Here is a 13,990-nt window from a genome sequence, read left to right on the forward strand (position 1 = left end):
ACCTCGCCAAAGCCATGCTCTTGGCTGGCTACCTTGGCTTTCTGATAGTAGTACTAGTCAGCATGGGCGACAGACGTGTCTGACGTGTTTTGCCACGTGTCGCGGAACCCTGGGCTCGAGGGGAAACACTGAGAATACGGGCCATGTACTCCGTACCTATGCAGGCACGCGAGGAAGGAAAACGAGCAGCATAAGTAAATACCAGTTATTACCTGGGAGCTGCATACAGCCCCGGGCCAGTAACTTTTGGAAAAGGAGCAAGGCACCTTGCGAGCCCAAGCGATGGAGGATGGAAGTACGGAGTATATATGGTCTGTACAACCAGCAAAGTCAGCAAGCACAATATACTCCATACCAAGGAGGCGATATCAGGCAGGATTGCAGGAAGCAAGCGCAGTTGCCCTGAACAGGCAGCACTTTTTGCATGAATGCGCTTATGCATGCCATGTAAGTTTATCCACACGTCTGTGCAAAAGCATCTCGGGAGAATGGTTTGCGCAGGCAAAGATGGCCTTGTGACTCGAAGTTGTGAGCACATGTGGGACACGACCAGGGGCTGCGTGTAACTTTACCACCGGGCTTTGGCCCTCAGCCTTAACATTCTAACTTTGCTCTGCTCTTGGGCCGCTGTTTCAACTGTAAATCATATCGATCCCGCCGAACATCTCTGTCCAATGCCTCGACTCCCCCGCCTATTTGAGAGACTTCAAAAGCCTCGGGCTCCCTGCAAAAGCATATTGTGAAGCTTGATTCGTTGCAGATCTGGCATCTGTCCCCAAGCGTAGCCAGATCTGTGCCTATGCATCGACAACGGGCCTCCGAAATCCTCACCGCTAACTTCCAAAGTACCTTCATGTCGCCATGTCGTGGCGGCTTTGCGAGTGAGCCTCGATGCATGCTCTTAATAGTATAACAAAGTAAGTAGCTGGTTGAGCAGAAAATCGGGAGCCGCTTGTCTGTCACGGATTCCATGCTATTGTACGGAGTACGAGCTGTGGTATAATAACACGGCCTGATCCGATGTCGCTTAAGTCCGACTATTTCGCCAAGTACGCAATGTTGCTTCAAGGATGCTGTGAGCGGGAGGACAGTTCAATTGTGGCTAGTTGCATTCCACTGTGTGGACGGATCCATGCTGTCACCGGGGTGAAGGGGGTTGTTCAGGTCGTGAATCCGTCCTGTGTCTGGATCTGTGCCCTGGAATGTAAAAGCAATGGCTCTTAGGAAACGAAACTAACGCAGGAACAAAGTACTAGAACTACTAAACCAAAATGTAATACTATTCTGCTTCTGCAAGTGTTGTGCAGCCTCCGATGCTCAGCTTCGAGCAGTGTTCGACAGCACATGGGGCTTGTCTTGGAATTTTTCTTCGGGTTCGTTAAAAACATCGGATAGCTGAGGTTTGTGCCCGCAAACACCAACTCTGTCTCAAAGAAAAGACCAGTTGACGTCAAAGACTCCCTCCCCCGCACGCAGGGCCAGGCGAGCAGATCTGGTGCAGAGCAGCACAAAACACTTTGTTTGAGACAATGAAGCCAGCAGCGTCCAAAGAGAAGCAGCCGAAGAAACTTTGTGCTTGGACAAAATAGCGCCGGGAACTCAAGAGCCGCCCCCGTAGCGAAAAGGTTGTCTCTGAAGAATCTGCCAACTGTGGTTGGTGGGAACGTTTCCGACGATATCGCTGATCACGGCCACGGCGACCTCTGGCCAGGTTGTCTCCGGATCTGCAGACTGTGACGCTCCAATGTTAGGCACGTACCACAATTGTTGACCCTAAGAAATCTTCCGCAAATGAAGCGAATTCTCTCCCCGGTGCATCCTGGACGAAGACCGACTCGTAAAGAGCGGGAAGTCGGCAAGGCGAACCAAACATGGCATCCTCTCATGGTGATTCACGGTACGAACACCAAAGGAGGAAATGGCGAAGGACAAAAAGGGGGAGGGGAGAGTGGGCCACTCGCCAACTCGACAGCCATCCCAAGAGATGAGGGATGTTTCAGGGACGAAGAGCTCCGCTATCGTTTGTAGCTTGTTCACTGGGACCCTTCGAAACAACAGGATATGATTGGTCCACTGACTTCTTCAACCCATGCAAGCCTGGCGCCACAGCACAGGGAGGGCAAGCCAGGGGAAATATTGGCGGGAGAGCCGTGCGAGTGCGTTGTGTTTGGCGGGCCAGGTCCAAACTTTCCGTCCTGCTACTGGGCAGCCATGCGTACAGTACTTACTTGATGTATATACGGCCTGGCACGTTGCTTCGTACACGACTGGAAGTATCAACCAGCATCAAATGGCTTAAACCCTCAAGGCGCGCTCCGTAATATAAACAATGGCCTCAGAACAATAACCGACAGTCCTTCCCCGCCGCCATCATCAAGTCTCATTCACAGACCATGTTGCTCACACCCACCACTGACTGGCGCCTTTTGTTTGAGCACCCGTCGCTGCGTGGCGGTTTCTGCTTTGCTTGACGAAGAGACAAGCCTGTTGGCTGGCAATAAGAGCTGGAGTTGTTGTTGCCTAGGCCATTTGCGCCACTTTGTGCAACGGGTAACTTGAACATCAAACGTGTTGAATATTGCAAGGTAAACGTATTTGTTGTGGAACAAAGGCAGCGCCACTCAAATATACCTTAATATTAAAGGATGATGCGCCCGGCTTGCTGTTGGCCATCGCGACGCAGGGAGCCATGAACAATTATATGAGGATTACGAGTGCTTTGTAAAATGAGAGCTTGAAATGAGTTTTGTTCCTCATGCGACATGAACATGGTTACTGCCCCTGACAGAACTCGATGGACAGAGATGCAGCCGGACATGGAAATTCCCCAGCTTCTGAATTCGGTACTAGTATGACGAGAGATGACCAACAATGACCGAAAAATCGCTTCTGTGGTACGTAGGCGGTTCGGCTTGGACTGATCAAGTTAGTGTGCAAAGAGCCATGATGGTGATGCGTTTGGTACGGCACCGTCGACTGCTTGGCCCGAAGCCATGCTGTCCATGTTCAGTGTCGATGCAACACAGGATCAATCCACCCCTCGCCAAGCGCCAGGCCCCATGTGGCAGCCAGGCACAAAGCGATTAGCGCCAGGGGCAGGCAGGTGGCTCTGTGTGGACAGACCTTCAAAGGCTTGAGGCCCCCCGGTCGCTTCGTCTGGACAGGGGACAAGGGACAAGGGTCGCCGGGCGCTCATCCACTCCATGTCCTCTTCGGACATCCATCGAGGCGTTCGTTTGCCCGCGCCAGGTACCAGGCTCCTCATGCCCCCAGGCTCTTTGAACACTGGCTGAACCCGAACATGCTTGTCTGTCCGATGTGAGTCGACTCTGTTCGTATCATTGCGGTGTGTGGAGACTTGCCGGCGCCGCGCTTTAATGTTTGCTCTGCTTGCTGCCATGGCTCCTACGGAGTAGTACATGGCTCTCTGCAACGGGCAGCTACCTCTTCGTGCCACTGGCCGTTCCTTCCTTATTAACATCGCACGGCCGCGCCGTCTAGAATGCCGCTCTTCTTTTTAGTCCACCGTTCGCCCTCTTCATCTCCCCCCCCAAAAGCGAAAGACCTGGTTGTCGACTGCCTAGACGGCATTGCTACCTCTTTTTCTTCCTGTTCACTCCTTCAACGGCCTTTCGCCCTCCGCTCCTTTGTGTGTCCTTGACGGCACGTTACGCTCCTTGTGATTTTACCCCTTCAGACTTTCTGCTGTGCGGCTACTACTTGCGCATCGTCAGTCCGCGAAACTACGCCCTCAGGTTCCTCTCGTCGTCATTCGCATCCTCTTCTCGTCCTTCCTTGACGCCTTCCGCTTTGCCGATTTCCTATCAACACTGTGGTTTCGCCCTACGTCGAGAAGCCACACGAAAACGTCAGCAGTGCTGCCCAGCTGGTTCTGAAGAAGACAACAGACTATATACACAACAGTCAGCACTTTCCCGCACCACCGGTTACTTCGCGGTCAAACATTTACAAAAGGTAATGGCATTTGGGCTTTCTCTCCCCTTGCAACTATACTCAATGCCTCCTTTCTTCCTCTCTCGCCGAGTCGCTCTAGATGGGCATGTATACTTCTACTTGGCTGTCATCACGGGACTTGTGCATTGCAACGTCATGTACATTAGCAGACGTGCGCTCACAACACCATGACACCGCCATATATGTGATGAGAAAGCTAAATAAGTGCATTCTCCACTTTGAAGCGGTCGTCTTGACTCTCAGGGTTTGTCGTCAAATCCATTGTTTTGTCTCGGCATTCCCTCTGCAACATTCCAGAGCGCCTAATGTCACCCAGCCACCACGGCTCCGCAATCCAACTGTCTCCTGGTTGCAAATGACGAAAAGCCCCTGATTTTGTTGGACGAGCGACAGCGTCAAGATGGTGTCAACTGCATTTGTCGCTGCTTTACTGTGATTGTCCTCTGCTGAGACATGGACGAATGCGGCCCGAGCGACACCAAACACTGCTTGGCCATTTTATATATACTACTGATGCTCCAAATGCACACAAGCTAACTGGTGGTAGATAACCAAAGCTGCTCAATATGAAGTCTTCGTTGTTAGCCGTGGCCGCCTGTGCCGTACTGGCTGCCGCCGGTCCATTGAAGAAGCGTGCCTTGACGACCGAATGGGTTACGGAATTTGTTACCGTCACCGTCACCGCAGACGACTCTGAGCCTACTCCCGAGATTCCCGCGGTTTTCGTCGAGACCGAGGTGGTCACTCTTACTCCTTCTGCTCCCCCAAAGGTCAAGCCTACGCCTGTATTTCCCGATTCTCCTTCGGTAGAGATCAAACCTTCGACTTCGACTTTTTCACCACCGCCTAAGCCCACTGTGATTCAGCCCAAACCCGAGGTCTCAACTCCTGCCGCTCCTCCTCCTCCCGCGACGACTTCTGCTGCACCTCCTCCGTCGCCTTCATCCGGCAACTCGGGTAGTTATGCGGACAAAATGGTCCAAATACACAACGAGTGCCGTAGCAAGCATTCCTCTCCGGACCTAATATGGGACCCGAATCTTGCCATTACTGCTGAAAAGATTGCCAAGTCATGTAAATTTGCGCACCAGATGTAAGTCATTGCATTTTTGAAAGAAAAACACTTTGGTTGAAACAATCTCTTACACAAATGCAGGGGTGTCGACGGTGGCAGCTATGGCCAGAATATTGCAGCCGCCTCCTCCGATAAAAACAGCAACCCGACCGATTCTGGCGTCAACGCTGTGGGCGACATGTGGTACGGCGAGGTGAAAAACTACACGCCGGCATTTTATCGCTCTGGCCCTAGCCAAGGCACTCCTCTTGGCGACTATGGCCACTTCACCCAGGTAGTCTGGAAAGGGTCGACTAAAGTCGGTTGTGCAACTGTTTATTGCGATGCAGGGACAATCTTTCAGATGCCGTCACAATTCACTGTCTGCAACTATAAGACCCAAGGTAAGAAGTTGATCTCAAGTATCTCCTATGACTTTCAAGCCAGATTCTTACATATATAATTTAGGCAACGTCGGCGGCCAGTACCCTGAAAACGTTCTGCCGCCCAAGACGGGATAGTAGAGCCCAATGCCATGAATGCCAGTGATTGTACTATGCACATAACCCACGAAACTCCCTGGACGTGCAATCCAAGCAGGGAGGGAAGCTACATGGAGAGTTTTGTCTCGTGATTGAGGCCGGGTCATGGATGTGGAGCTTGCAGCAGGGTATCGTGAATTTCGCTTCTCACCTGTATGTTATGTTACATGATACTTTACGATCTTGGTCTTCATAAAACTAGGATTTTGTTCATTTTGTTTATTTTTCTTCCTTTGGCCGCCTGCTGAACCGTTGTCATGCGATTCAAATGGCCTTTCTACTGCATGTGTTGGGGCCATCATGACGATGCAATATTACTGACGTCTGTTGTACATGAGGGAGCGCCGAGACGGAAGGCAGGACAATGACTGGAAGCGCTGGATGTTTCGTATATTTCGTTCTTCTTATCTAAGCAAAGATGATTTTATGCAGAATTGACGGTTCCAACGCGCGTGCTCTGCAGCCTCGTATGTGCTGAGTTGACTGGCGTGGTTCAGCTTGGTGATAACTTGCCCGCCTTTTGAGACGAGGAACTTCTGTCAACTCATGCTGAGCCCTACCGCAGGCTGGGTGTTGTTTTATTCCTCCTTATGCGTTTGCAAAGCGTCGAGTTGATTGTTGCCTGTGTGAGTCGTGTTCGACAATTGTTCTTTATCGGCTACGAACCAATCAAACCTCCTGCAGAGTGAGATAACATTGAAGGATCAATGGTACATGAAGGCGTCGAATAGCGAACAGACCAAGTCACTTTTTGCAATTGCGAAAGCACAGTGCCTATGTACTTCGCCGCAACGGCGCTCGACAAGATGTGCCCTTTTCATCTAGTAGAGAAGGCTGAGGGTGGTCAAGTCTGGTTGGTTTTGACGCGGGGAAACCCAAAAGCCTTTGAATGATTGAGAATAGAGAATAAATAAATGAATAAAACTACGGCACCATGGCTTTTGAATGCAAACTCCATGTCGCACTAATGGGTTGAATGTCACTGACAATGCCACTGGCAATCCATGTCTTCCCCAGTCTGAGCTGATGGAGCTCCTATAAGTGGCACGGTGAGGTCTTGATTTGGTATCGGCATCTTCTGTTTTTCCTTGCAACAAGACCACCACCCACCCCTACATGATCTTGATCAATGTACGAGGCTGTTGAGAATTCAAGTAAGCCAAATATGGAAACAAGCATGTTAGCGCAAGCCAAAGTCGAGGTCGACCAAACTTGGGTTTGCACTGCTTACATGTAGGAACCCCGCGTTCAACTTTCACGCCTCGTCACTCTCCATCCGCCCGTCATCGTGAACCGCATCATATCATGGACCGCGAATCAACAGCCAGACTCACCGCAGAGTGCCTCTGCAGAAAACACACATTCAGCGCAGAAATACCCAAGTCGAGACTTCCTCTAGAGGGCAGCGTCTGCCACTGCCATTCGTGTCGCCATTCCACGGGCGCGCTGTATGTGCTTTTCTCGACGTGGCCGCGGCCACGTGCCGACGTCGACACCAGCGGCCTCAAGAAATACCAGTTTTCCGCAAACATTTCCAACCTCTTCTGCGGGACGTGCTCGACGCCCATGTTCTCCGAGCTGGCCTGGGACCCGGGCAGTCTCGGCGTCTACAGCGGCCCGTTGAAGAACATGGACGTCGCCCCGATCAGACTCACCAACCACATATACGTCGAGGATACCGTCGACGGCGGGGCGTCGGTATGGCTGAGGAGGCCGAATCCCGACGGGCAGGAGATCCCTCGCTACTTGACGCGCTCTGGACAGATCCCCTGGAGCTGGCCGGGGGCATCAACCTCGGCAGAAGAACCCAGGGGCGGGCCGGTGCAGCAGTCTGTAGGTATTTCCTGCCACTGCAAGGGCGTCAACTTGGTTCTTCGTCGGGGGGACTATGCCGGCGGGAAGAGGGGGGAGTTGCCATGGTTCATCGACCCGAGGAACTACAAGAGACTTGCTAGTTTTGACGCCTGCGACTCGTGTCGGCTTCACTTTGGAAACGACCTTGTCCACTGGACATTTACCGACTTGGCTGACATAGCCCGGGCGGATGGGGGTGCGTTCCCCCGGACAATGACGGAGCTCAGGACGGCCGTGGATGCGGGCGACGCGGCGGTTGGAACGCTGGCGTGCTACCAGTCGTCGCCGGACGCGCAGCGGTATTTCTGCAGGGTTTGCGCTGCGGCCGTTTTCTACGCCTGTGAGGATAGGCCTGAGATTGTGGACGTGGCGGTTGGCCTTCTTGAGGCACCGGACGGGGCTAGGGCCGAGAGATTCCTGTCTTGGACGTTGGGGGAGACGCCGGTTTGGGTGGACGATACGAAGGGCGGTTGGCGAGAAGGGTTGATGGGGAGGGTGCAGAGTGACGCTGAGGAGTTTAGGCTTGGGAGGGGTTATGAGAAGAGTTGGAGAAGGATTGCGAAGGAGGGCGAATCGGGATTGTTATCCTGAAATCGAGGCAAGAGGATGGAGTGTTAGTCATGGAGAGGGCATGGCTGCTGTTGGTTTTCTGGTTCCCTGACAAGTCGATGCCTACAATCTTTTTTGGGCAACGTGCCTGCGTTCAGCTGCAGGGGGTGAATATAGGTCATGGAATGGGACTTGGAGACCATACCACTCGTCGAATCCGCGGAGTTTCGTAGTACTTGATCAAATTGTTGGTCTCCTTTTCTAAGGGGCTGTCTGATGGCGACGGTTATATTGATCAACACGACGCTCTGTACTAAGTACATGACTTCTGCTCTTTAGATGTATTTGGCGTAATGCCATGTCTTTCCGCATTTTTTCCCTCGATGTTGTTTACCTTATACGCATAAGAAGGATAAAGGCACCCGGTATCCCCTTTTCTGCGATCTGACTCAAGGGAGATACTTGAACGCGTGGAAGGCTAGAACTGACGACTGGAGGGATTAGTATACCGTACGCAGAACTGCCATGTTCCGTATGAAGACATCTCGACAAAACTATTGACTTGGTGGCAACAATGTGGCACGGAAGTGCGCGCATAAGCGCCGCTATTCATGTGCCGTTCTACAGCCGTTCAGCCGCAACCGCCAAACATTCAAGGGTCATTGAAGACCATGTCGTCTCCATTGGCCATTGGAATCCATCTTTGCATGTCATATGCAAAGTGGCTTAAGCTACTCCCTCAGCCTTCCTGTGTTTCTGAACCCTTGTATGTATATAAGCGCCCAGCACAATGCTTCCCCTTGCGAAGTAAAAGCCAACAGAGAGGGCGACGTTCGCTGGCGTTCTTACCATTATTCCAAAAAGAAGAGGAAACGAAATAACTTGTAGCTATTCATCTCGTATCGCCGGCAGAAGGATGCTTGTTATCAAGAGGAGAAATCTGCACTCCGCGGATGGACAGAGAGGTAATGGCGTCAAACTAAGACAGCTGTGCGGCGAGCCTATGTGCAGTATACATGTCAATGTGGTATTGATAGTGCATCTCGTGTATCGATGCGACTGCAGAACGGGCCAGTCCAGTCGTACCTCATACGTGTGGCGTGCAGGTGATCTACCGAGCTGACGTTTTTGACATGGAACACGGCAGCCCACAAGTACTCGGAGACCAGGCATGTAAGAAGCAAGGCTGTAGCTGAGGTGTCGGTATCGATATAAGTCGACTTGTTTTTCGCATTTGCATTGGTATTTATACATTGGTTATAGAGAAGGCTGTGGTAGCGATATCGTTATATTGCACAACGCCGCTTTTTATAAGATTCAATCTGCTGTTATCCATGTTCAACTACTTTTGATTACCATGGCCGGCACCTCACCTACTGTTGACGGCCTTATCAACCCAGGACTAACACAAAGTCGGCGAGATGCTGCCCAAGAAGAAGGCCACGGCTCCCCCATAGGGCCCGACTTGGGTTCCAGGCCCAACAATAGGAGTACCGAAGAGACTGAGGCGGATAGAGGTGAGCATTCGCGACCCGTGGCATCATATCTTCCGTCTTGGGAGCACAATATAACTCACCCCACCACTGATACCGAAACACCCAACATTGAATCCGGCGATCAGCCTCAAGCACCCGACGACGACGGAGGCAGCCGCGACAGCTCGTCCAAGTACATAGAGCCCGTCGAATCAGAAGAAGCAGCCAAGCTAGGATACCCGTCGCTGAATTTCCGATTCCTTATACTGGCCGACTGGATACTTGTCCTGACACTTATCATCTGGCTGCTGGTGCTCGGCGGAGTGATTACCCTGACTGTGCTGCAAATGAAAGATCCCAGCAGGCTGCATATTCGAGTCGAGTCCAACTATTACGCCCTCCGCTACGGCCCCAGCATCGTCGGGTTATTCTCAACAAACTGGTGGCGGGCCATTACCCAGGGCTACAACAGGCTCATCCCCTACGTCGTCATGGCCAACGTTCGACTAAATGCGGGCAGCAAGGACCGCAACGAGGCGATTGTGGCTCATAGACTAAACAATGCCGACGCCAACACCATGGACGTGCGCCTAATCCCCGAGCTCTGGAAGAGCAGGCACTTGACGACGCTGGCGGTGAACCTGCTCTCGGTCAACATCCTCATTCTTACACCGCTCAAGACGTCTTTCCTCCAGCTGACCAAGGACTCTACCGGCTGGGGGGTCGAGGTCTCGCCTACTGTCGGATGGATCATCGTGGCCTGCTACTCGGCTCTGTCTGGAGCGACGCTGGCCATCATGATACGCCTCCACGGCAAGGTCACGGGGTTGAAATGGAGCCCCTGTTCTTTGGCGGCGCAGATTGCATTGCTTCAGTACTCTGATGTTCCGAGGCTGGAGACCTGTGAAGGGTTGGAGTTTGACACTCGAAGGCTGGTCGTGGAGAGGATGAAGGCCTGGACGCGGGATTTCGGTGTACTGCGGCTAGGTTATTGGAGGGACGTACGAGATCCCAGCAAGCTCTTCTATTGCATTCGATTCTTCAAGTCAGATGAAGGTATCTTCTTCGTCATCTCCGTTCGTGATCATGTGTCAAGGGAGTGCTGATATGCCATCTAGGACCGTCGCCGGGGCCTCTTGAGCGACAAATGAGGGCGAGAATAAGACGTGGCGATACGCAGCTGTACCGGTATGCACTGAGAGATCAAGACTATGCAGAGAGTGAAGGTACGAGAAAGAAGAAACGTATTCCCAAAGGTTTGCCTTGATCCTCTTGACAGTTATTGACTATCCACGACAGCGCCCGTTGCGCACTTCACCGAGTCGCAGATCAATTTCCTGGAGCGACACCCCAAGCCCCTCTCCTATTTCCGATACTGGTTTCTCTTCCCTACCTTCTTCTTCAGCGACTGGTTCATCGTGCCCATTTGGACGGTCTTACTCGGCGCCTTGGCTGCCCTGTCCGCCACGCTCGGCACGCGAGCCGTCCTGCTGGCCCATTCCTACGCCGGCTTTGCTCGCAGCTCGTTTGTCCGCAGCCTGGTGTTTAGCTTTCTGCCCTCTGCCCTCTTCTCCTCCTGCAACATGGTGCTGCTCCAGTCCGACACCTACCACCGGATGCTGCAGCCGATCCGGGCCATGGACCAACCCGCGCCCGGCAGAGAAAGCGTCTTGCTCGACTACATGTCGGCGGATCCTGTCACGGCCATAATAACGGCCTGCAGACGGGGACACTTGCGAATTGCGTGGGGTCTCTTGGTTGCTCTTGTTTGCGGCGTCACGCCCATCGTCTCGGGAAGCATCTTCATCTTCGACTTGACTTCGCAGACGTTTCGGGCCTCGCCGACTCCTACTTATGCTGCTCTGGGCATTGCATGCGTGTACATGCTTGCTCTGCCGTTTGCGAGGATCGACGCCAAGTACGTGGCTGGTCGCGGGCTGTGGAATATCGTGGATACGTTATCCTTGTGCTACGACAGTCCCATCCTGCACTGCCCGGAGTTTGCGACGCAGGGGAAGCGTGATGACGAAGACATACATCTGCAGTCGCAGATTATCCGGCAGGGGCGGCTGTACCAGTTCGGATATTATCTGGGCGACTCTGGGCGACGGCGTTTAGGCTTCAGCGTCGCCAGGCTGGTGCCCTCGCGGCAGGGCGAAAACGGTGGTCCCCAAACAGATCTGGTGACTTCTGAAGAATATGCTGTGCGTGGAAATAGTCCAGAGCCGGAGTCGTTTGATGGTGTCGATAGGGTCAAGTCCAGGTTTGGGTTCTTCAGATTTGTTCTGGTTTGGTTGCGTGAACCTGCCATCATCCTGGGCGTGACTCCAGATAGAATGCGGCAGGATGATACGGAAATGAACGTTATGAGAGGTGCTTCTGGCGGGGGCCAAGAGGATGAGAGAGACTAACAAGCTCATCCTCGGACTGAAAGAGCCTAATTGCATCGCAGCTCGGTTTCTATCGCTTGGTGTTGTTGGACCTGCGCCACATGTTTCTATCGAAATGGGCTCGCCGTCATCTCAGGACAGGTGATATTTTCTTCCTACAGAGTGGATCGCACAGGAATGAAAGATGCGGTATTATTCTGTCGATTATAATCAACTATAATGAAGCCAGTGTCCCCCATTCGGATATCAAGTACATAATCAAGCCACCCTTGGACATTTCATCTTGATATTCAAGCAAAAAACTCCAGCTAATAATTACAAACCAAGATAGACGCTTTCTTTCGCAATGCTAATTAAGCAGAGCCACCTTCCAACCTGTCAGTGCCATTCTATTCATACCACTTGACCTCTGCTCCGCCTCGAATGTATCCCAGCCTGTCATACAGCGACCTTGCTCGGACATACTTGTCCAACTTCCAGTAGTTGTCGCGAATCTCCCTTGCCACCAGGTCGCGCTTGGCCTTGTATTCCTGGCCCTTGGGGCCGTCGCCATGCAAGACCCAGTCCTTGGTGGCGTCCTCAAACCTGATTGCAATATCCTCCCGTTCCTGCAGAAGCCCGTCTCGAGTGGCGGTATCCTTCATGATATCATTTTCGCCCTCAACAGGCTCTTTATATTCATACGCCCAGTCCTCGTCTCCACCGAGCTCCTTGATGAGCTGCTCCGGCGCGATAAATTCCTCTAGGTCCTTACGGCCATACGTGAAATGAACCTTGGCGGCAATAACGGGATCCAGCCAGCCGTGGATGATCCTCCAAATGCCTTTGATCCTTTGTTAGCCGCGGAATTAGGGTGGTAAAGAACATAGGCCCGGGGCAACGTACCCTTAAACAACCAGGGGGCGTTGTGTATCAGGACAACGCCCAGCGACTCGGGGTAGTTGGCTTCAAAGCACATAATGATAAACTTGACCGGAACGTAGTCCATATTCGCGAGACTAAACCCCGACAAGTCAAAGATGAGGCACTGTCCGTATTAGCATCATTTGAAGGGGGAAAAGCAGTGCCGTCTGGTCCAACTTACGGCAGTTTCGACAGGCGGGTTGAGGACAAACCGCGCCGTCTCAATCAGGTACGTCGTGTACCGCTCGATGCTCTCTACACACTGGTCAGACGATTTATGCAGACGGGCCCTGACAATGCAGATGGGCCGACCGTGTCTGTCGGTCCCGTGCAAGAAGCTCTTTCCCATGCGAATCTGCTTCATAAAGTCGCGGCCCAGGGTCTTGGCTGCCTTCTCGTCCGCGACGGCACCCGCCTCGCCGTTGGGCATGATATCCTCGTCGATTTTAAAGTCGACATGTCTCCAGTTCATGGCCTTAAACATCATCATGAGAGCTTTGTTAATGTCCCACTTGCGGGCGCGCAGGAACCGCAGGATGAGTGTGTCCGGGTGCTCGTGCTTGACGGCGCCAATCACCATGGAGCGAATCGACTGGGCTGACTGGCCGTGCAGGAGCTTCTGGAAGTCGCGAATGGTCTCTGGTGACTGGTCGGCGAGCACGGCGCGAAGTTGCTGGATGGACTCGGGCGGTGCAGCCGCCAGCCCGTCCTTGAAGTGCTTGATGGATTCCGGGCTCTGCAGGGCCAGTAGCTGGGAAAATTGTTTTAGCAGACGCTGTTGCTCCTGCGGGTCGGTTGTGATGATTTGCAGGGCTTCCATGACGTCGGGGGAGGGCTTGGGCGTCGGGGGGACTTCCTGAGATGTACGTCCGAAGAAGCCGGTGCGCCTTGGAGACTCGGTGTTGATGGAGCCGGCATCCGAGACGATGGGCCCTGCGTGCTCGAACATGTTGTACAGCATGAAGACGGTCTGCCAGAGTTTGCGAAGTACAGCCTCCTGGTCGGCTGTCAGGTTGCCGAGATGCCCTGGGGCCATGTTGAAGGATCCGTTGGAAGCCATGTCGTTTTAGTATAGCCAAGTGTTGGTGATGCTAGAAACTGTATACGACTGTATGAGTTTGTCTTCAAGTGCCACAAAGAGAGGAGCAGCAAATGAAGGCGGCACTTTTGGGACAGCCCATCATTGCTGTCTACGACGTTATATAGCCAGCCATGTCGAATGATGAATGGAGGGTATGCTTCCCGTTA

At 52.8% G+C, this 13,990-nt stretch overlaps 4 protein-coding genes across 4 annotated transcripts; 3 read left to right on the top strand and 1 right to left on the bottom strand.

Annotated features, from left to right (window-relative positions):
• Nucleotides 1–4,541: 4,541 nt before the first annotated feature.
• G6M90_00g002780 (uncharacterized protein) lies at nucleotides 4,542–5,550 on the top strand (the record flags this gene model as incomplete). Its single annotated transcript, XM_014687319.1, has 3 exons — nucleotides 4,542–5,068; nucleotides 5,132–5,433; nucleotides 5,498–5,550. The coding sequence occupies 3 exons, from the start codon at nucleotides 4,542–4,544 to the stop codon at nucleotides 5,548–5,550; spliced, it is 882 nt and encodes a 293-aa protein (XP_014542805.1).
• Nucleotides 5,551–6,876: 1,326 nt separating this feature from the next.
• On the top strand, nucleotides 6,877–8,016 carry G6M90_00g002790 (uncharacterized protein; the record flags this gene model as incomplete). Its single annotated transcript, XM_014687318.1, has 1 exon — nucleotides 6,877–8,016. The coding sequence occupies one exon, from the start codon at nucleotides 6,877–6,879 to the stop codon at nucleotides 8,014–8,016; it is 1,140 nt and encodes a 379-aa protein (XP_014542804.1).
• A 1,315-nt stretch (nucleotides 8,017–9,331) lies between these two features.
• Nucleotides 9,332–11,860, top strand: G6M90_00g002800 (uncharacterized protein; the record flags this gene model as incomplete). Its single annotated transcript, XM_014687317.1, has 3 exons — nucleotides 9,332–10,505; nucleotides 10,568–10,675; nucleotides 10,749–11,860. The coding sequence occupies 3 exons, from the start codon at nucleotides 9,332–9,334 to the stop codon at nucleotides 11,858–11,860; spliced, it is 2,394 nt and encodes a 797-aa protein (XP_014542803.1).
• Nucleotides 11,861–12,228: 368 nt separating this feature from the next.
• G6M90_00g002810 (uncharacterized protein) lies at nucleotides 12,229–13,802 on the bottom strand (the record flags this gene model as incomplete). The annotated part of the gene is made up of 4 exons (XM_066129538.1): nucleotides 12,229–12,662; nucleotides 12,725–12,866; nucleotides 12,924–12,997; nucleotides 13,055–13,802. 4 exons carry the CDS (start codon nucleotides 13,800–13,802, stop codon nucleotides 12,229–12,231), a joined length of 1,398 nt encoding a protein of 465 aa, XP_065985924.1.
• Nucleotides 13,803–13,990: the final 188 nt, after the last annotated feature.

Source organism: Metarhizium brunneum, chromosome 1 (genome assembly GCF_013426205.1).
Source record: "Metarhizium brunneum chromosome 1, complete sequence".
NCBI classification, from domain to species: Eukaryota; Fungi; Ascomycota; class Sordariomycetes; order Hypocreales; family Clavicipitaceae; genus Metarhizium; species Metarhizium brunneum.